Source organism: Anabrus simplex, chromosome 14 (genome assembly GCF_040414725.1).
Source record: "Anabrus simplex isolate iqAnaSimp1 chromosome 14, ASM4041472v1, whole genome shotgun sequence".
NCBI classification, from domain to species: Eukaryota; Metazoa; Arthropoda; class Insecta; order Orthoptera; family Tettigoniidae; genus Anabrus; species Anabrus simplex.
The window spans coordinates 99,916,129-99,939,476 of record NC_090278.1 but is presented as its reverse complement, the minus strand read 5'-3'; the positions used below and the strand labels follow the sequence as shown (position 1 = coordinate 99,939,476).

General features: G+C 37.7%; 1 protein-coding gene across 17 annotated transcripts in view; it reads left to right on the top strand.

The window, feature by feature from the left end:
• The window catches only part of ctrip (E3 ubiquitin-protein ligase ctrip), a 322,022-nt gene that overhangs the window by 264,565 nt on the left and 34,109 nt on the right, over nucleotides 1–23,348 (top strand). For all 17 annotated transcript variants that reach the window (XM_067157963.2, XM_067157962.2, XM_067157961.2 and 14 more), the window contains 2 exons: nucleotides 2,826–3,155; nucleotides 21,221–21,542. In XM_067157963.2, coding sequence (XP_067014064.2) covers nucleotides 2,826–3,155; nucleotides 21,221–21,542 — 652 coding nt within the window. The remainder of the gene's footprint in view (nucleotides 1–2,825; nucleotides 3,156–21,220; nucleotides 21,543–23,348) is intronic.

Below are 23,348 nucleotides of genomic sequence, written 5' to 3'. Positions count from 1 at the left end.
GACCCCCCCTCCCCCCGGCTTTTCGAGACAAAATGAAAAAATAAATCTTGCCTATAAGACCCCCCCCCCCCCCAACGTAATTCGCCAGAGAATGACGATTCTGCTTCGAAGCGGGTACAAGTTTTATTGCAACTCTGTTGACATCGCACAAATTTGTGAATAGTTTCGTCCGTACGACCTAAGCAATGAAAACGCGTGGAATCCATGCGGTACATCTGTGTTTCGCAGTTACGAAATGTCTGCCTCTGTAGCGTAGGTGTACTGCTGCACTGATGACGTTGCAAAAATAGGTGAATAGGCCTACCTTCATGTCCAACCCGCACATTGCAAGCATGGTTAGCACAATTAGTTGCTCTTTTTGGGGGTCTGACTTAGATTCCTGGTACTGTACTGCCAGAGATTTACGAATGGCAGGAGGGTTGATATGCGGTAAAAGCGGTACATGTAACTCCCCTCCACTGGGGGTGTGTCTAAAAAGAGCTGTACCACCTCAGGATGAGGAAACAAGTTTCCTTTAGTTGAGAATTATTCGCGGTTGTTGCTATTTATACAGCAAGCGAATCATTAACAAAGTGGTCATTTAATTTCCCGTAACTCTGGCCAACATAGGTATATATTTGGAGAGAAGTAAGTTTAAAACGTGATAAAAGCTATCCAATTAAAATGATTGTTTTACTCGCAAGCGTACCTAACAAATAATAATAATAATAATAATAATAATAATAATAATAATAATAATAATAATTTTATGTCCCCCCATGTAGTTTAAACGATTTTCGGAGACGCCAAACAAAACATACTAGGGTATGCATTAATAAGAGACGATGAACGTACAAAATTAAACATTATGATAATAAAACGAATTACCGCCACACCTGTAGATATCCATAAATGCGGTATATTTTCCTGTTATTTATTTTTATTTTTTCCGTCAACCTTTTGGCACTATCGTCTATGGCAATATCAGGGCGATAATTTACCTAACCTAAACAATGTGGTCTGATATCATGGACAGCTGTTTACGCAAATCCTGATGTGATAAATGTAAAGAACAAGCATGAAATGTACTTAAAAATTAGGTTTGTGTTTCAACAGCCGCAGTTATCAAAAGAATGTTTCCAGTTACTATGTATTACATTCAGAAGTACAACTCGTAACATATGCTAGCTATCAGCTGATGGTTTGGTATGCCTTCTACAGCACTTCTTTATTCGGAAGGAGTGGCTTCTGCTGCATATACACCAACTGGGAATATCAGAGACCATCTGGGAATAGATTTACACTGTTTAGACTCTATAGTCGGGAACGAAATTATTTTTAAAAGGTTCAAAAGGACGGGACCTCATATGCTCTTGATTGCAGTCCATGGCTGACGCGACTGGCGAGAGATAGCCGTGAAGATGACGTCGCTTAAATGCCAACACGCCGGTAGCAAGGTAGGGAAGTTGGCAGCGTACGGCAATAATTCAAAGTAAAGCAGTGATCAGGTTTACTGTGTGCTAGGCCTACTGCTGACTGACAAATGACTGGCCATTAAGTTATTTTGTATCAATATTTAATTATATGATAACATGGTACCCTTATCCCTTTCTACGGGATCGAGTATGAAGTGAGACTAATCTTCGTAGTGAGTTTCTACGGCCGTGTGCCCTTCCTGACGTCAACCTCATCAGAGGAATTAATGAGATGTAACAAATGACGTGATATGAGTATCTAAAATGGACTTTTGTATGTACCGTAGGCCTAAAACTCGTGTTCACCATTTATCGTCTTTTTACGTTTAGAAATATTGCCTTTCAACGAAGATAGCCAGTGTAACTTAAATACAATCTAAGTTTGTTAAATAATAGTACGTATAGAATGTTTACACATACAATTTTAGCTCTTTGTAATCTAGAAGTCATGTGTTTGCTGCACAAAATTTTGAGGTTATAGCATACTGTACCTCCCTTTACTATTTTTGGCTGTAAATGTGGAGAAAAGAGAGGTCTAATACGCGAGTAAATATGGTAATACATCTTGTACATTATCTCTTTACATTTCATAGGAACTTCTCTGTTCCACACCAGGCTCCTTACATTCTGGTGGAACGTACTTCCCGCTTGTACCCTTTTGCTGATCTCCTTACCCAATCTTGTATTATTTCACTTCCCAGATATTTGAATTATTCAACAACCTCAAGGTTGTTCCCTGATACTAGTGATTCCTTCTCTTTCTCCTCTTGTCATCACCACTGCTTTGCTCTTCTCCACACTGATTTTCATACCATATTTCTCAGTAGTCATTTAAAGCCTCTAGTTGGATTTGCACTTGTGTATTGTTGACTCTCCAGATCACTATGTCATCTGCAAACAACATTTTCAAATCCCCTTGGTATCTTGCCTTTGTTTCCTTTGGAATTTCTTCCATAACCATTATGAATATAAGTGGAGACAATCCAGTTTGGTTTCTAAACCAATCTGTTCTCCCCACTGGAGTCTGGACAATTCTTATACATTGCTTTCACTAGTTCCCTTGATTGCCTTCCACATCCTCTTCTTTCCAGGGTTACCCACACCTTTTCAATATAAATACTATCGTATGCCTTTCCTAGATCAAGGAATACACTCGCCAGATCTTTTCCGTATTCCCACTGTTTTTCCATCAGTAATCTCATGCCCTGTCAAAATCGATACTGTACTACTACTAAATTTCTTTATACACTTCCTCTTATCCTCCTTTCTATTATTGTCTCCAATATTGTGGATACATGTGACAACAGTGTAATTTCTTGATAATGCTTATGTTCACAAAACTTGAAACATGGATATCTTTTGGCTCCACAGCTCGACCTACCCTTCAGCGTGGTGTTCTACCAGTGGTTGCTGGGCCAGGAGAGCACTCTGGAACTGGCAGACCTGGCACACGTATGTCCGGACGTCCATCGCACGCTGCGTCGACTGCAGAGCGTGGCCCGTCTGAAGGACAAACTGGAGAGAGACCCTGAGCTCAGTCCGGTCCAGTGCAAGGAGATGGTAGAGCGGCTCAACCTGGATGGCTGTCCTCTGCAGGATCTGGGGCTTGACTTTACTCTGCCGGGACATGCCAACATAGAGATGAGGCGTGGAGGCAAAGACCTCGTCCTCAGCCCTCACAACGTTGAGCAGTACACCAAGGTGATCTATTTCTTGTGTTGTGTAAAACCCATATATCCAGCTTTCTCCATATCCCACACGTTATGGTTCAGGATGTCTCATCTTGGTTCTCAGACTACGAAAATACATTGATAGTTTAACTGTTGTGTTAATCTTTATTACATGCCTGATTTTTTATTTATGGAGCATTTCCTATTGCTAGTTATTGGTGTAATCATTTCAAGAATCATCTGTTGACGAAATAAAGCATCTGCATGAGTAGAATTGAATATAGAGTGAGTAGTGCAAACTACCAATGAGTGCTCCCAAGTGAAACATGCTATAGGTGTTGAGAGGGAAGTTTAAAACTGTAAATGCAAGCTTGTGTCTACGCCTAAAAGAACACTATCATTTTAGATGGTAAAACTGCTACAAATGTTTTAATTCATGTCCACCACTTTAAGAGCACATTGTTAGGTTTTCTTTGTGTTATTACTCCTCATACTGCAGTTTTGTTTCTTTAAGCTCTTTCAGAGCATTCCCGTGTCACAGAGATAAGCTTTTGTCCTTGTCTTTTCATAGAATCCTTTGCTAGGTGTGGTGCAGTGATGATTTTGTACTTTCTCCTTTTGGCTCATCAGTGGGAATTTCTTTTTGATTTGCACGTGTCCAAACCTTGTCCCGTTTCTCTGGGTGTCTGGTCTGAAATGAAATAAATCTTCGTAGAGAGCTTTTACGACTGGATATTCTTCCTGACATTAGCCTCATCAGACGAATTAATGAGATGAAATGAATAAAGCGACGTGATAGAAAGGAAGAGGGTTAAACCTGGTGCTGGTACATAGCCTGCCTCTGTTGAATAGTACCAAGGCTTAACGTGACCATCTGACATATGAATCACCATCACTCCATATGAATACTGCAGACGGGTTTGGAATTGAATCGAGGCTTTTGTCACACTACACCGCCACCACGCTGCCCAACATTCTTATGGTGACATTTTTTCAACCAATAGAACTCAAACTGGCTAACCACGGTGTCATACTTTAATAATCCTGGCCACCAGGTGGGCTGCTTCTTTTTGTTCGAAGTTTCCTTTTGATGATACAGACCCCTATTTAATCTGTATCACTGGACCTAGGATAGAGAAAGTGAAATCATTATTCATTTCTCGTTTCCAGCTTCTTAGGTCGGGTTGTGAATCAAGGACCTCCATCGTCGCCTGTCTCTCCATCACTTCTCCTTTTTTACGTACATCTTCTGGTTTTCCTCCCCTCTTCTCTATGCACTCCCACATTGAATCTATCCACCTCTTTCGGTTTCTTCCTCGTGGTCTCTTTCCTGTTAACTTCTCTGAAAAAGGGCACTCTTTTCTCCCATTCTCATCATATGCCCATACCACTTTAGCTTTGTTGTTTCAATTGTGTCTTGAAGTTTCAAGATTTCTGTCCTTTTCTTCATCTCTTCATTTCTAATTCTATCCTTTCTGGTCTTACCTTGGATACCTCTTAGGAATTTCATCTCCGCTGCCCATATTCTACTCTCCTCTAGTTTTGTTGTAGTCCACGATCCAGCTGCATAGGTTAGTATGGGTTCATAATAGGTTGAATATGATACTTTCTTATATTTCTTCAGGACATCTTGGTTCCACAAAATACCTCTTACACTCTGGTAGAAGCTGTTTGCTCGTATTCTTTTTCCAATTTCCTTCGTTATCTTTCCATCTTCTGTGATCACACTTCCAAATACTTGAAACTTTTAACCACTTCCAGAATTTTACCGTTCAGTTTTATCTTTCCTCTTCCTTCCTTCCCCTTGTCATCACTATTGTTTTACTTTTCTCTGTGCTTACTTTTATCCCAAATTTTTCTATCTTTCGATTCCATACATGTACTTGTTTTGGCACTTCCGTTTCATCCTCGCCCCATATCACTACATCATCTGCAAACAATGGCTTTTGTTGCCTGTCTTCCCAATCTCTGTTTAATGTTCTTATGAATTTCATCCATGACTATGATGAATAGTATGGGGGATAGTACAGACCAGTTTCAACTTTAAACCATTTTGGTTTTCCTATACTAGTCTTCACACTACTAACACAATTTTTGTACAGAGTTTTTATCATGTGTACTTCCGCTCTGTTAATTTGTTTTTTCCTTAATGTGCCTCATACCAAGTGTCAGGCCACACTGTCAGAAAAGCTTTCTCAATGTCAATAAATGTGAAATCTGTCTGCAAATTATTAAGGATGATATAGATGTTAATTTCCATAGGGAACCTGAAATATTTGTCCCAAATGAGTAAATTTGTAATACCAATATAGTTGGTCCGTTATTGGACATTATAAATTTTCCAGCTTATTCATTCCCAGTTGCCAGCGTTTCACCCCAATATGTAATTTGGGCTCATCAGTTGGTAAATAGAACATTTTTGATTTGCGCATGTGTCCAAACCTTGTGCCGTGTTTCTTCACCACCTTTCGTACCACCCTGGCCAACATTCTGATGGTGACATTATTTCGGCCAGTGGAACTCAAACTGGTACTATTTGACAGAGGCAGGCTATGTACCAGCATCAGGTTTCACCCTCTCCAATTGTCATAATGTTGCATCATTCCATCATTCATTTCATCTCATTCATTTGTCTGATGAGGTTGATGACAGGAAGAGTACATTTACCAATGAGCCCAAATTAGCGGGGCAAAATGCTGACTACCAGGAATGAGTTAGCTGGAAAATTTGTAACGCCCAATACCGGACCAACTATATTGGTATGATAAATTATTTATCATCATTGTACAGTTCCGGTTTCCCGGGTACTGTTAATGAGCCTCTTCCACTTCTTCCTGTCCATATACAACTTGACATCCACCGTCCATCCATCGGGTTTTAGGTCTTCCTGCAGGTCTTTTCCCCTCCACCTGTCTTTCCAAATTTATTCTAGTTGTTCTTGTAGGCTCCATCCTCGTCACATGCCTGTACCACCGTAGTCTGGATGTGCCGATTCGGTCTAATAGGTTTGTCTTTATTCCAGCTTCTTTCCTCACCTCCTCATTTCTTAAGTTGTCCATCTTGCTCTTCTCGATGGTGGATCTAAGAAATTTCATCCCTGATGCTTGCAGTCTTTTGAATCTCTTTTTGTGATGGTGCATGCTTCAATCCCATAGGTCAATATTATAGCTGTTAAACATCATCAGTTTGGCCGGTTTTGGAATCGTGTCATCCCATAAGTGTTCTTACTTGTTGGTAGAATTCGGATCCCTTTTGCACTCTGTAATTTCCCTTCTGACCAAATTATCACTGGAGGTTACACTTCCAAGGTGAGGAAAACTATCCACACACTCTAGCTGATGGTTTCCTAGTTTTACGCTTGCTAGATGCCCATCACCACTGTCTTGGTCTCGCTGATGTTGAGGTTATATTCCTGGAACTGGGATTTCCACCCGTTGAGTCTGGTCTGTACTTCCTCTTCTGTTTCACCCCAAATCACATCATCATCAAAGGTCACTGCATTTTCCTTGATGTTCTTCATTATATTGTCCATAACAGCGATGAACAGTAGTGAGGACAGTGCACTTCCTTGTTGAACTCCACTCTTGGTCTCAAACCATTATAAATTATTAAGGCTAGAAAATTTCCAGGGCGAGGAAGTTATAAGTACATGGATGTGATGAGTGAAATGTTCCAAACAATAGATAGTATTAAGGTTCAGGATATAGAATGAGAATGGGTGGCAGGCATACAGAGATCTTGTAGTAGAAGCAGCAACAGAATGCTGGAAAGTTGTGTAAGGATGGGAAATAATGAACATCTTGTTGAAATGATGAAGTGAGGGCAGCTTGGAAACTTAAAAAGAATGCGTATCAGGACTAATGCAGATGGAACAGAGTGAAACAAATAGTTGTTGAATGCAGGAAGTCATGGAAAGATTACAGTAACAACCGGGAAAGGCTAGGTCAGGCGGCAGGGGAAACCTTTCTGGACAGATATAAAGAATCTTAGAAGAGAGAGAAAAAGGAAATGAATAGTGTTTTGGATAAATCCTTGTTTAGTCTTTCTATGATTTTATGCACTTATTAGGAAATTCTCTCCACTAATTGGTTTTGAATAAACTTTGGCAGTGTTGAGCATCTGCAATTCCTGCCCATATAGTTCGTGGATCTCTTTAATGGTTTAGGCAGCATAAGCCAGGAAAGTGTTCACATGGTTTGTTTTGCAAAACCATTACCACTTGGCTTCTTTCCACCACAGTTCAACATTTAATGCACACAAACATTTGGCAGAATATCGTCAAGGCAATAAGCAAAAACTACAGCAGTTCTCAAGTTATAACTGAACACCAATACAAACAGATGTTGAATTTAACGTACGTAGATAGGAATGACGGAGGAACTTATATTCTCAACATAGCTTAAAAAGACTAATTTGATTGAGTGGTAGATGTATTGCAAAAAAATAAAAATTCTGAATTCAACAAATATTACCAGTGCCTCAGCAGGATAGTCAACATTGAAGTTCCCCCTGCTTCAACTGAAACTCGGCCATTTAAATCCATACTTTCTGAAAATTCGACTGTTATGATCATAGGGAAAAGGTTGAGTTCGGCTGTTCTTGGGTAATCTACTTTTCATTTCCTCTGCACATACATGAAGTATTTATTGTAAATTGGTATCATTCAATTTCTGGGAGTTGATAAAAGAAATGTTTATTCCTGAATGCAGAATTTAATGTTAAAGATGATTAGTGAAAATTGTCAGTTATGGTTCATTAACATACATACAAATATGTCATATCACCTTTTTCATCTATCTCCTCTTCTTGTTCTGTCAGCATCCTCCAACACTGATGTAAAAACTTTTCAGTCTGTCAAACACACTGCAACAAAAATATAAATTATAACACTATACACACTATTTAGTGTTAGGGATATGATCCAGTAAAGACTAAACTCTCTATCATTGACACGTTTATGCAATGTAAACAATACTGTACATATTTAAGCATGTTTAAGTGATTTGTTAGAATCTGAGGATGTTCTTGTAGAATGAAACATGTCATTCTTTGTAAAATGGTGTTTGTAGTGTTATAAGACAGTCTAGCCTAAGCTTACATAGTGTGCAGATATTCTGAGTCGAGTGTGCTGGTAGAGCGGGAGTGGAGTGTGAGCGGTAAGTGCAAGAGTGAAGAAGATGATCGGTGTGGAGTAGTATCGGGTAGTTATTGGAAGATAGCAGGGGAGAAGGAAGAAGGGCACAGCCGAAAGAGAAGACAAAGTGGAAGTAAGATGGAAGGGTGAGATTATATTGGCAGTAGCCGTGATTATGGTACTGCTAGTTATAGGGGGCGTTGAACTAAACCCCAGCCTGACTTCCAGTGGCAACATGAGCTGGGAAGATGTGGAGGTCATAAGGAGGGTAGTAAAGGAGGTTGTGGAAGAAGTATGCACATTTGAACAGATAAAAATTATGATTCAGGAACAAGTGAAAGAGTTTGAAAATATGAGGCAATGTATTCAGGGAAAGACAGACGAAATAACAACCAAAATGGGGAACAATGAGAGGGAAATTGTCACTCAGAGAAAATAAGGAATATGGAAGAAGAGGTGATGAGCTGTAGGCAGAAATAGAGGACAGTACCCAGGAACGCAGGAAGAAATGCTTATTTGTATAAGGTGTGCTGGAAGAAAAAAAAGGAGAGGACAAAGTGATGACAATTTACAAAGTTGTGGAAGTCATCCAAAAAATTAACTTCAGTGAAGTGGACACAGACAATATGGAAAGGATAGGTAAAGCACAGGGTAACAGGCCGATAAAAGTGAAGTAGTTATCCTCCCTGATTGCAGAAATAGTGATAAGAAACAAGAGTACAAAAATTTGGATGAAGAAGGACATGGGAAGAGAAGGGATGAGGAATGTAAAAACCTTCAGAAACATTTAATAAGGGCCAGACTTCAAGGATTAAGAGCTCACATTGGAGGTCAGGAATTAGTGGTAACCAATGGCCAATGGACCAGATTGTGGACAGTGACAATATTATGGGAATTAGAAGAGAATTGGAAGCAAGAAGTGGTGGGGAAGAGTGTGGAATAAAGGAAAGTTTTAGAAAGCAAGGTCGGAGAAGACGGACATGATGACAAGGAAAGAGCAAAGGAAAACAGGAAGCCGAGTTAAGAAAGGCAGGGAGACGCACATAGTGAAAGAGTGGTCGTGCATAGTGATAAGGAAAGAGCAGTGGGCAACAGTGTGAGAATACAAATGTTTAGAGAAGCAGCTATGGACACAGCCAGGGAAGAGGTGAACACAGTGAACAAATGGTTAGGCAATAAGGGAGGAGCAGGAGCTTACGGGATCTGTGGGGAATGAAAATAAAATGATGGGAGCATAGTAACAAGAAGTAAAAGGTCAAGTAAAGGGAATAGTGGACGAAGATTTGGTGGTAATATAAGGTACGAAGGTTCAGTTGGTTAAGGAGGAGTAAGTTATAGTGACTGTGAGGATTTGATATGTAGGGTGAATTGGATTTAAAATGTATAGTGAATTTAGTTGTGAATTGTGATTTTGTTAGGGGTGATTATAGCTAAGCAGATTTAAGGATTTAGCTGCAAGGAGAGTGGAGTTGGCCGGGTGTTATCTGGAGTGATTGTAAATTATGAAATAGGGTCTGGTTTGTAAAGAGTATGTAAAAATTGGTAGGTGGTGGAATGTGCTTGTTACTGGGCTTCTTTGAAATGTATAGTGAATTTAATGATTAAGGATGTTTTTGAGGCCCAGTTATACTTAAGTAGGTTTGAATTATAAGTTAATAAGTTAATTGTTAATCAAGTATAAGTTGGAAGGTGACGGAGTGGGGTTGTTATTGGTATAAGAGGTTGATTTGTTGGTATGTGTCGGTATTTTGAGTGATTGTTGCTAAGAGTGAGTGTGGCCAAAGATGTTTAAATAATTGAATGTATGTCGTAGAAGTGTTGGGTGAATGTAACTGGAGTGGTGGGAGGAAGTAATACGTGTTTATGAGGAAAAATGATGGTTAGAAAGATGTGGAATAAGAGGTTGAATTGGTGGTATGTAGTGAAATCAATATGTGATTATGGTTGTATATGTTTGAATGGCAAGCTAATGATGGTTGAGAAGGGTACGGTATTTTAAGTGAATATACTTTTAGCAAGTTAATGGTGTATCGGTATGAAAGGTTGTGGTTGTAGATATGAAATTATACAAGATGGGTATGGTAATTTGAGTGAATGTGGAGTGTGATTGTTCAGTGGTTCAGTGTGATTGTTGCTAACTGTATTTGAAATGAATGTTGTACACAGAAGGGAGATTACATAGTGATTAAGTGTGATTTTGATGGGAGTGATGATAGACAAGTAGATTTGAATTATATGAGTTGGTATTTTTGAGTGATTGTTGATAAGAATGAGAAGGGTCAAAGATGTATGGATAATTGAATGTGAGAGAGTTGATGGTATATAGTAATTGAGTAGAAGAGTCGAAATCAATGTGAGATTAGGATTGGTATTCGTAGATGTTCAGTTGGTAAAGTTGGGAGTCAAGTATGATAAATTTATTTAGTTGGTAATAAGTTGGATGGTGGTATAAATTGATATGTGATTATGGTTAATAAAGGGAGCTAGTGACGCAAAGTTGATAAACTATGGGTTTGGTAATATGGCAAGAAGTTAGATAATGATGGAATAGTGAGTAATCAGAGGTAACATGAAAGCAGAACAATGCACAAGGTAGAAACTTGAAGATAATGTAGGACACAAACTCAGCAGTGACGTAACATGATGTCTGTGAGGAGAGGTAGGTGTGTTATGTTATGACTTGCTGTGTCAGTCAGGAGAGGTGAAGGGGGGTATTGTCCTCCATATGGGTGGCCTTGCGCCAGGGTGCCGGTGTGCCGTAGTGCATTATTTCGTTTTAATTTTGCCATTTTAATTCTGCCTTTTTGTCATTCTTTCATCTAATTGCTGTACCAACATGGCTATCGGTTCTCCTGGAGGGAGTTGTCCGTGGGCCATTTGTCAGCAGGTGCAACGTATTGTATGAGAATTTAGAGAGAGAGAGAGAGAGAGAGAGAGAGAGAGAGTGTGTGTGTGGGGGGGGAGCTCGTCTGGGTTAGGCATTATTTTTCTCCATTAACGGATCAATAATGGTAGTAAGTACTGTAGATCTGGAGGAAAATAAAGACGTCATTAAGATGTAATACTGTTGTAATTTATATTGTTGGTGCTGTGTATTTGACAGACTGAAAAGTTTTTGTTACATTTAACTAATTGCAAGTTATAAATCTCATTCCGCATTGACGGTTATCACTTTATGTTTTTTTCAACATACTTCAATATAAGATACTCCGAACACCTCAATGCCCTGAAGTACAATATAACAATCGCGTGCACAACCTAAATGAAATAAACAAGAAGAAAAATGTATTATTGGAAACCTTTGTCCCGCTCATCTGTGAACAATTTATTAATAAAAACGATTATGAACATTAAAATAAGAATAATAGTTAATACCACCTTTCCAATACTTATCTTTCCTTATATTTAGGATATAAACATTACAACAGGCGTTGTAAGATGGGACATGTTTCGCTTAACTGTCGTAAGCATCATCAGCCGAAATCTTAGCATAAAGTTAGGTCAGGGCCCCGAACCTAGTGTCCTTCAAGTATATGGCACCCTAATCAACATCCCCTTCCCGTGACTGACTCACCTCTTTCCTCCCCCTTCGCCCCCCACCCCAACTGCATCAGCACAGATACACGGTAAGCTTAGTTGTCAATGTGACTTGAGACTGACAAGGTCGGTTCCACTCGAGGCGACAACTTTTATTAGTAAGTCGACCGAGTTTTCTTTTCGCACAATATTTTGACTTGTTTTTCATCCACTCACAGTTCTTTTTCTCATTACAGATATTACACACTTTTTAATCCACGATATTGACGGTCTCACTACACTGCCCAGCACAGTGTTTCATTAAGTCAGCAACTTTTATTTGTCATTTAAAGTTAAGAACTTCATATTTAGGTTCTGTATTGAAGCAGAATTCACATCAAAGAAAAGTACAATAAGTTCCACCTTTTCAATACATTATATTATGTGACAGTTTTACGTTACAGTTAAACCTTCACATTTTTATACACTCGGGACCGGTTTCGACAGTGTACCTGTCATCATCAGCCAAGAACAATTAATCGAGGACAATAAACCTTACAATACTTCAGGTATGATATAACAGTGAATATAAAATTATACATTATCTATCTACAAAAAGGTGTGAACATGTCCAGGTAAAAAATCACGATTTAAGAAAAATCATAGTCCTGTAGGGTGTACACTTATAAAATTTCTAATTAAAATAACGTGTTAAAAACCTGCTGTTATATTATAGCTATAGCAGAGATGTTTATAGGTGTAAATCTATGGAGTTTTGGCACTCAAGACATATAGCTATGTTTGACAAGTTAAAGTGTTCAAACATTTAGTTAAATGGTGTTCCACTTAGAATATGTGATACAGTTCAGCTGAGGTTATAGTAATATGTTTGTAGGCTTAGTTTGGTATTTTTAACACTCGGGACATATAGCCATGTGTGACAAGTTAAAAGTTGATAAAACATTTAGTTAATGGTGTTCCACTTAAAATATATGGTAAAGTTCAGCTGAAGCTACAACTTGGACTTGAGGAGCAGATAATTATGTAAAATATCAATATAAGTAGAAATGAACAATTTGAATGGGTCACTGCTTGTTGATGTAGATGATCAGCGAGTCCTATTAAACAATTATGCATGTCGACATGTGGTTGTATATCATCTTGCTGAGAAGTAACAAGGGTCCTGGCTAAAATGGTGCTTGTAGATCTTATGTTGTAGGTTGTGATTACATAAATTGACTAGAAGGGATCCTGATCCAAGTCGGAACCTATAAGAAATAAAACGCGATATAAAGTTACCGTATTTAAGAAACGAAAGGGAGTTAAATTTCGCGAAGTATTGGTGAATGAGAAACTCACCTCAGGTGCCAAGTTGATGGTAGACGGAACGTAGTGGAACTGACAGGCTGAGGAGAGACGAGGCCTAGAAGGGAGCAGGGAGGGGCGGAGTTACTGAGTTAGGGGAAGGAGGCAACGCGGTAGAGGCGGGACTGTGATCAGGTGGGCGCGTGCGATGGTAGGGGAAATATGTAAGCGTGTTGTGTATTGTTTTGAAGATGGATCGGTTTTTTGGTATTTTAAGAGTGTTCATTATTTTGATAAAAGTGTCAAAAAGTATTGTAGGTTTTTCGGAGAGATCGTTAAGGTTAAAATTTGGGTTATGGTATTGATCGAGTGAGATGTAGAATTGTTCTGTGAAATCGAGTATGGGGCCTTTGTTTATTATTTCAATGATGTCTATGTCGTTATTCATACCATAAAATTTATGTTTATAATCATGTATATGTTGGCCTATTGCGGAAAATTTTCTGTATTTTATCGCATTTACGTGTTCAGTATATCTAATTTTGAACGATCTACCGGTCTGTCCAAGGTAGGTGCTGAGACAGTCGTTACAGTGAAATCTGTAGACGCCTGATTTGTCAGAAGGGTTAGAGGTATTGATTGAGTTAGAATTGTATAGGATATCTAGATTTCTGTTATTAGTTTTGAAGGAGATGTTAATTTTCTGTTTCTTAAATATATTTGTAATTTTGTGAATATTACGGTTGTAGGTAAAGGTTGAAAAAGATTTCGATTTAGTAGCTTCTTTAATTAGGTTCGATTTTGGGCGATGTCTGAATTTACTGATTATATTTTCTATAAAATTCTTGTTGTATCCATTATGAGCTGCGATATTGCGTATGGTATTTAATTCTTTGTTGAGGTCTGATTTCGACATTGGGACATTAAATGCTCGATGTACTAAGCTATTATAAGTGGCCCGTTTATGGCTTAGGGGGTGAATAGAGTCTTCTTGTATTGTAGTGGCAGTATGTGTAGGTTTTCTGTAGACATTATATTTGAAGGAAGATAGAAGTCTGGTGATAGTGAGATCAAGAAAATTAATAGTATTATTGGCTTCGGATTCCAGTGTAAATTTTATGTCTGTATCAATAGTGTTAAGGTGCGTTAAGGTGGTAGCTGCGTCTGTAGTGCGTTGGTCCATAATAATAAATACATCATCGATATACCTGGACCAAAGATGTATATTGCTAAATGTTATGTTATTGTCAATTTTTGTATGTTCTAAAAAATCTAAGTATATTTCTGCTAAAATGCCGGAGGCTGGGGATCCCATGGCTAGGCCGTCTTGCTTGTATATTGTTTTATCGAAGGTGAAATAGTTGTTATTGATTAAAAGTTTCAAGATAGACATAAAGTCAGTGATCTCAAGTTGACTAAGTTGACTATGGTTATGCAAATTTTGAGGGATAATTTTAAGAAGTTTTTCTGGTTTAATACTAGTGTACATATTAGTGATATCAAACGAATGTAAAGAGTGGTATGGTTGAAGTGTAAAGTCATCCAGTTGTTTGATAAGTTGTAGTGTATTCTTGATAGATTTTCTAGACTTAAAGGTATAGTGTCTTTTAAGAAATTGTTGAGTGAATTGTGCTACTTTGTACAATGGGCTCGGTCTGTAGTTTACTATAGGACGTATCGGGATATTAGGTTTATGTATTTTAGGTTGTGCTTTAACGGTGGGAAGTCCTGGGTTCATTTTAATTAGTTTGCTTTTTTCACTGTCGGTTAAAAGAAATGATGTGTTTTTAAGCGTCTGTTTTAATTGCCGTTGGATAGTTTGTGTAGGATCTTTGTTAATTATTGTAAAAGTGCTGTCTGTGAAAAACATTTTGGTTTTGGATACATATTCTGTTTGATTCATAATAACAGTGGTGTTGCCTTTATCTGCTTTCGTGACGATAGTATGAGTATCTTTAATTTTATTTTTAAGTTGAATGATTTTATTTCTATCTTCGAGTTGAGATTTGGTCATGCTTTGGGTAGGTGATGTAAAGGTTTTCTTAAGCTGTTTGTTGGCTTCGTGTCTGAGTTCATCTTGTATATCATGAGGCATCTTCTTTATCGCTGTTTCCGTTTCTACTATTAGTGTTTTCGCAACATTTAATGGGTTATAATTAGGCCAGTTGTGTTTAGGGCCTTTTGACAAAATAGTGATCTCTTCATCATCAAATGTTGTATTAGATAAATTGATGAAAGGAGAGTGAAAGTTAGCTATAGGGTGACTGGCAGTTTTTGGGTTGATCAGGTTATTAGATGGTTTGTTGGTTATGGAAGATCTGTTGAGGAGGGTTTGAAATTTGTTATCTAATGTGGACTGTTTTTGGACAAGCAAAGTGGATAGTTTACTGTAAATTTTTTCTTGGAAGATGTTCCATTGTGCGCCTGATAACAACATGGCAACTTCGAGGTGGGTTTCATACAATCGGTTGTTTAAAAGTGATTTTTTCTTATGTAGAAATTTCAATTCATTTTTGAGCCATAATTTGTTAGTTTTACGGTTAACTTTATATTGATGTGGTAAAACATGTTTCTTATTATTATTCTTTAGAAAGTAAACTATCCACTTTGCTTGTCCAAAAACAGTCCACATTAGATAACAAATTTCAAACCCTCCTCAACAGATCTTCCATAACCAACAAACCATCTAATAACCTGATCAACCCAAAAACTGCCAGTCACCCTATAGCTAACTTTCACTATCCTTTCATCAATTTATCTAATACAACATTTGATGATGAAGAGATCACTATTTTGTCAAAAGGCCCTAAACACAACTGGCCTAATTATAACCCATTAAATGTTGCGAAAACACTAATAGTAGAAACGGAAACAGCGATAAAGAAGATGCCTCATGATATACAAGATGAACTCAGACACGAAGCCAACAAACAGCTTAAGAAAACCTTTACATCACCTACCCAAAGCATGACCAAATCTCAACTCGAAGATAGAAATAAAATCATTCAACTTAAAAATAAAATTAAAGATACTCATACTATCGTCACGAAAGCAGATAAAGGCAACACCACTGTTATTATGAATCAAACAGAATATGTATCCAAAACCAAAATGTTTTTCACAGACAGCACTTTTACAATAATTAACAAAGATCCTACACAAACTATCCAACGGCAATTAAAACAGACGCTTAAAAACACATCATTTCTTTTAACCGACAGTGAAAAAAGCAAACTAATTAAAATGAACCCAGGACTTCCCACCGTTAAAGCACAACCTAAAATACATAAACCTAATATCCCGATACGTCCTATAGTAAACTACAGACCGAGCCCATTGTACAAAGTAGCACAATTCACTCAACAATTTCTTAAGACACTACACCTTTAAGTCTAGAAAATCTATCAAGAATACACTACAACTTATCAAACAACTGGATGACTTTACACTTCAACCATACCACTCTTTACATTCGTTTGATATCACTAATATGTACACTAGTATTAAACCAGAAAAACTTCTTAAAATTATCCCTCAAAATTTGCATAACCATAGTCAACTTAGTCAACTTGAGATCACTGACTTTATGTCTATCTTGAAACTTTTAATCAATAACAACTATTTCACCTTCGATAAAAACAATATACAAGCAAGACGGCCTAGCCATGGGATCCCCAGCCTCCGGCATTTTAGCAGAAATATACTTAGATTTTTTAGAACATACAAAAATTGACAATAACATAACATTTAGCAATATACATCTTTGGTCCAGGTATATCGATGATGTATTTATTATTATGGACCAACGCACTACAGACGCAGCTACCACCTTAACGCACCTTAACACTATTGATACAGACATAAAATTTACACTGGAATCCGAAGCCAATAATACTATTAATTTTCTTGATCTCACTATCACCAGACTTCTATCTTCCTTCAAATATAATGTCTACAGAAAACCTACACATACTGCCACTACAATACAAGAAGACTCTATTCACCCCCTAAGCCATAAACGGGCCACTTATAATAGCTTAGTACATCGAGCATTTAATGTCCCAATGTCGAAATCAGACCTCAACAAAGAATTAAATACCATACGCAATATCGCAGCTCATAATGGATACAACAAGAATTTTATAGAAAATATAATCAGTAAATTCAGACATCGCCCAAAATCGAACCTAAATAAAGAAGCTACTAAATCAAAATCTTTTTCAACCTTTACCTACAACCGTAATATTCACAAAATTACAAATATATTTAAGAAACAGAAAATTAACATCTCCTTCAAAACTAATAACAGAAATCTAGATATCCTATACAATTCTAACTCAATCAATACCTCTAACCCTTCTGACAAATCAGGCGTCTACAGATTTCACTGTAACGACTGTCTCAGCACCTACCTTGGACAGACCGGTAGATCGTTCAAAATTAGATATACTGAACACGTAAATGCGATAAAATACAGAAAATTTTCCGCAATAGGCCAACATATACATGATTATAAACATAAATTTTATGGTATGAATAACGACATAGACATCATTGAAATAATAAACAAAGGCCCCATACTCGATTTCACAGAACAATTCTACATCTCACTCGATCAATACCATAACCCAAATTTTAACCTTAACGATCTCTCCGAAAAACCTACAATACTTTTTGACACTTTTATCAAAATAATGAACACTCTTAAAATACCAAAAAACCGATCCATCTTCAAAACAATACACAACACGCTTACATATTTCCCCTACCATCGCACGCGCCCACCTGATCACAGTCCCGCCTCTACCGCGTTGCCTCCTTCCCCTAACTCAGTAACTCCGCCCCTCCCTGCTCCCTTCTAGGCCTCGTCTCTCCTCAGCCTGTCAGTTCCACTACGTTCCGTCTACCATCAACTTGGCACCTGAGGTGAGTTTCTCATTCACCAATACTTCGCGAAATTTAACTCCCTTTCGTTTCTTAAATACGGTAACTTTATATCGCGTTTTATTTCTTATAGGTTCCGACTTGGATCAGGATCCCTTCTAGTCAATTTATGTAATCGCAACCTACAACATAAGATCTACAAGCACCATTTTAGCCAGGACCCTTGTTACTTCTCAGCAAGATGATATACAACCACATGTCGACATGCATAATTGTTTAATAGGACTCGCTGATCATCTACATCAACAAGCAGTGACCCATTCAAATTGTTCATTTCTACTTATATTGATATTTTACATAATTATCTGCTCCTCAAGTCCAAGTTGTAGCTTCAGCTGAACTTTACCATATATTTTAAGTGGAACACCATTAACTAAATGTTTTACCAACTTTTAACTTGTCACACATGGCTATATGTCCCGAGTGTTAAAAATACCAAACTAAGCCTACAAACATATTACTATAACCTCAGCTGAACTGTATCACATATTCTAAGTGGAACACCATTTAACTAAATGTTTGAACACTTTAACTTGTCAAACATAGCTATATGTCTTGAGTGCCAAAACTCCATAGATTTACACCTATAAACATCTCTGCTATAGCTATAATATAACAGCAGGTTTTTAACACGTTATTTTAATTAGAAATTTTATAAGTGTACACCCTACAGGACTATGATTTTTCTTAAATCGTGATTTTTTACCTGGACATGTTCACACCTTTTTGTAGATAGATAATGTATAATTTTATATTCACTGTTATATCATACCTGAAGTATTGTAAGGTTTATTGTCCTCGATTAATTGTTCTTGGCTGATGATGACAGGTACACTGTCGAAACCGGTCCCGAGTGTATAAAAATGTGAAGGTTTAACTGTAACGTAAAACTGTCACATAATATAATGTATTGAAAAGGTGGAACTTATTGTACTTTTCTTTGATGTTTTATTTGTCAGTCAAGAACGACCTATCAGACGAGGGGACTTGGTACCCCAATGCTTTTTTAAAAATTCATTAATCATGAGCATTGTCATTTCACTTCATTAAGATTTTTAATTTGTTTTTGTGTTATGTAATAACTGTTCTGCTACTGAAGCTGGCCTTGAGAATAGGCTGAAACATGTATAGACTTCGTTTCATCTAACAGATGATTTGATTGTATTGATAAGGAGGATTTTATAAATACTTTTTTATCTGTAAAAACATTTACAGTGGAACCTCGATTCTCCGTTTCTCGAGGAACCATGAAAATAAAACGTACAATACGGGAAAACGGAAAATCCGGGAATGAATGAAAACCATCAACAATTTGGCTAAACATCACAAAAATGAAATATGTATAATTAAAATCTTACAAAAACTCCTAAACCAAACCAGACCAAACTAGAGCCCCAATGGCCCTTTGCTCAGCCCGAAGGCCTGCAGATTACTAGGTGACGCATGGTCAGTGTGACGAATCCTCTCGGCCGATATTCCTGACTCTCTAGATCGGGTCGCCATCTTACCATTAGATAGTTCATCTATTATAGGTAATCACGTAGGCTGAGTGGACCTGGAACCAGCCCTTATATACAGGTAAAATTGTCTCTCCTCATCAGAATCAAACCCAAGCCCTCTGGATGAGAGGCAGGCATGTTAGACCGCGAAACCGTATTAATTACGGTACCGGTACGAAAGTTCAAAATCTCGATGCTTTGTATTTAATTTTACGGAGGAATCATTGTCAGTTTGCCGTGGAAACTTTCAGTTCAGGAATGTTGATTAGCCAAACTCTTCGAAAAATCTAACAAGCCAAACGACAATCGACCCCAAGTAGTTTTTAATTCTCTCATCTAATAAAGGACATTAGATACAAAAGCTCTCAACAAGATGGCGAAATCCATTCTTTTCTTTATCTTCCTTTGAAATTTGGTCTCCAGTATACTGTTTGTGATCAGTTTCTGGAAATCTTGTACCACGTAAATTAGGCCAACATCGACTTTTAAAGGTTATGTTGAACTCGAATGGTTTCAGATGTACGTATTGATTTTCAAAAGTTCTCGAAAGCATTATATTCAATTCTGCCCGTCAATAATCCATTCAAATTGGAAAGAGAAAAAAAATCAATTTATGATTATTTGTGACCTTAAGGTCATCTGGAAAGCACGATCGCTGCGCATGTCCGTACGTGTTGGAAATGATACGAACCATTTCAATGTAATGTGCGCAAATACAACTGCGGTTTTTGGCATTTTAACATGAAAACTTAAAATTCCCAGTCTTACATTAGGACCAAAACAGTAATAGGCAATCCCAAGACCTCCCGAGGTTTTAAAAAAAAAAATGTAAGGTGCAACATCTGTTCTGGTCTGGATAACATAATCGTGTATGATAATATTAAAATACCGTACTAAATTTGTGTTAAGAAGGAGCAGTTTCGATTCCTGCCTGAAAGCCCAGTTACTCTACAGTGCCCTGAGGAAAGTGCTGAAAATTTGTTCGGCAGTACGATCGAGAAAAGTAAAAATATAAATTTCTAACCCTGGGCATATTGTGGACATTTTATGAGTGCGAACATTTGACGAAACTAGTTCCGTCTTCAAGCAGAGCTGTCTAAATGTGCCGTGTCTCTTTACAATATTTGTGGCCACTCTCTGCTTTATGATTTCTAAGATTCTCTAAACAGTACCACCTGAATGCGATGCTAAGATGGTCCCTTATGCAAGTTCACCGCCGATCGCTTTTCCAGTACAGTACTGGTACTTGTTCTAATTTTATTGGAATGACGGGGCTTTAATGCCAAGATCCATAAGTATGCCATAGCCGTCCTTTCTTGAGATACAGTTTATTAAAAAACGATTGATTGAGGATTTAGCATTGATGGGGGTGAAATTTCTGGATGGTTGATCCGGGAAATCGTTTCTTCGTGGAACGGATAATGTGGGATTTTTACAACGTGCTTTAATTACGATGCTCGCGGGACCATGTAATTTGAACGCATATTCTGGGAAAGCGTAAGTTTCTGGGAACGGATAATCGAGGTTCCACTGTAACTAGGTCGACACTGAAAGGTATGACTTCGTTCCTAACAAACTCCATCATTGAAGCAACAAAATCACATTTACAATGAAAAAAATATCAAAAGGTGTACTTTGTGAGACTTTGGACCATAACCAGAGTGTCTTCGTAATAGTAGTGTGTCTCGTGTGTTTCAGTTGGTATGTCACTGGTTTCTGCACGAAGGTGTCTCACGTCAGATGGAAGCATTCCGGGAAGGTTTCGAGTCTGTTTTCTCCCTGTCACAGTTACACATGTTCTACCCTGAGGAATTGGAATTAGTTTTCTGTGGCGGCGGAGTGTCGTCCTGTGTGGGTTGGGATGTCAAGACTCTCATGGAATGTTGTCGACCAGACCATGGTTACACGGCAGACTCCAGAGCCATTCGCTTCCTTTTCGAAATCCTTAGCATGTATGATCGTGAAGAGCAACGCCTTTTCATACAGTTTGTCACCGGTTCCCCTCGACTTCCCGTTGGAGGTAAGTAGACTCTTCTTTAATACCTAATTACTAGTTTTAGAATACAGGTTGTGGATAACCTCTTGTTGAATTGTGTAAGGGGAGGCTTATTTGCAGTCTAGTTAGCTTTGTCCTCTCTTCTATTAACACAATGTTCCCAATCCTGTTTCCACTTGTGTAAGCAACCATGACAGTTAATTAGGGAGATCTGTGCACTTCTGCTTGAGATCTCTTCAATTGACTGAAGCAGTTTGCTTTTAGGCCAGCTCCACACCTTATATGTTGTATCAGGAAATGATCGTGGGGCCAGAGCATGGGAAGGATCTCGAGTAGTGTTCGGTTTCTTATTGGAGCAGGTTCAGAGATGGATAGTATCGCAGGGCGAATAATAGATGGTAAAAATCTTTTTGATAGAATTTGTAAAAAATAAGCATGAGAAATCACCCTGCAGTTGAAATTTCAAACCAAAATTTCCAGCCATTATTTTCCAAAATGTGTAAAATAAAGATCGATACTATTATCTTCTGTGACGTCTAAAATAAATATCACTCTTTTATAGACCATATACACCCTACAGTTCATCTAATGTGAATTCAAATACAAAAATATAATTTTACACCTTGAATTTCATCAAGTTCATCACTTATGGTGCAGACCTACAGTCTTTTTAATATTTTGAACATACAGTGAACACACACTGTCATGATAAGTTGATACTTTAAATGAAAATATTCGATCACTTGCTGTAAGTCTCTACAGTTCATTTAAGTTGAAAAATAAAATGAAGTAGTGAATTTGCAAATCATAAAATTCATCTGTGAAATTATTTCAAGTAATTAATGATTTTAAAAAGGAATTTACAGTTTAGAAGCAAGATATGTACCTTTCTTGAATTATTGCAAATTACGAGCTGATATTCACACTGGAGCACTGTAATTAACCGAGTGCTTTGTTAAAAGTCAGTCAGTAGGATTACTCGCTCAGAATATGAGACGATCATCTGGCATCTGCTTACAAGCGTTGGTGTTGTGCTGTACTTCGGCTTGGTGCTTGGAGCGTGCAGCCAGGGCTCGAACTTGGCACCCGCGGCGTTCAGTGAAGATACCACGTTAATATCCCTCGTCGACTTCCCTCGATGGGTACCATAGTTGAAGAAACCACGTAAATCCCACGTTGGAAACGACGTTCGATGCAGCAGAATCTCACAGCACTTTGCCAAGATTTCCGTTGTTCTTTGAGGTCATGTCAGAACACGGAAAGTTCAATTGGCACTATATAGTTTTCAAATATCATTAGAATTGATATAATACACTGACACAAGTTTCTATTCTCATATTAATTTTACGGTGTTGAATTAGAATTCACAGTCCATGCTACCGTATGGTTTGTAAGTCAGGTTAATGGAGTAAGGACTTACAATCGTTTCCACTATGGAAAACACAGTTTTTATATACACACAGTTTATGGAATTTAGATTAAACACTGTCACAGTTCATAATTGTCACTAATTATGTCTGAAGTAGAATAATCACAGTTCATAAGCACTTGAAAAAAAAGTTATTAACAACAGTCTCTACCACAGTCTCTGAAATAACATTGTTCATAGATTAAGACTATTTTATGATTGGATTTACACCACACGAATCTGTACTACTTAATATTGTCGTAAAAGTTCTTAATGTTCACTTAGTTTCTCATAGGAGCGATCGAAAGATCAAGAAAGTGCACACAAAATAGTTAATTCTAGCCCTGTTATTGGTTGAATGTCGAGTGAAATAGTCTCACACAGTTCACTATTGTATTAATGTAGGAGAAATACGTCTCAGA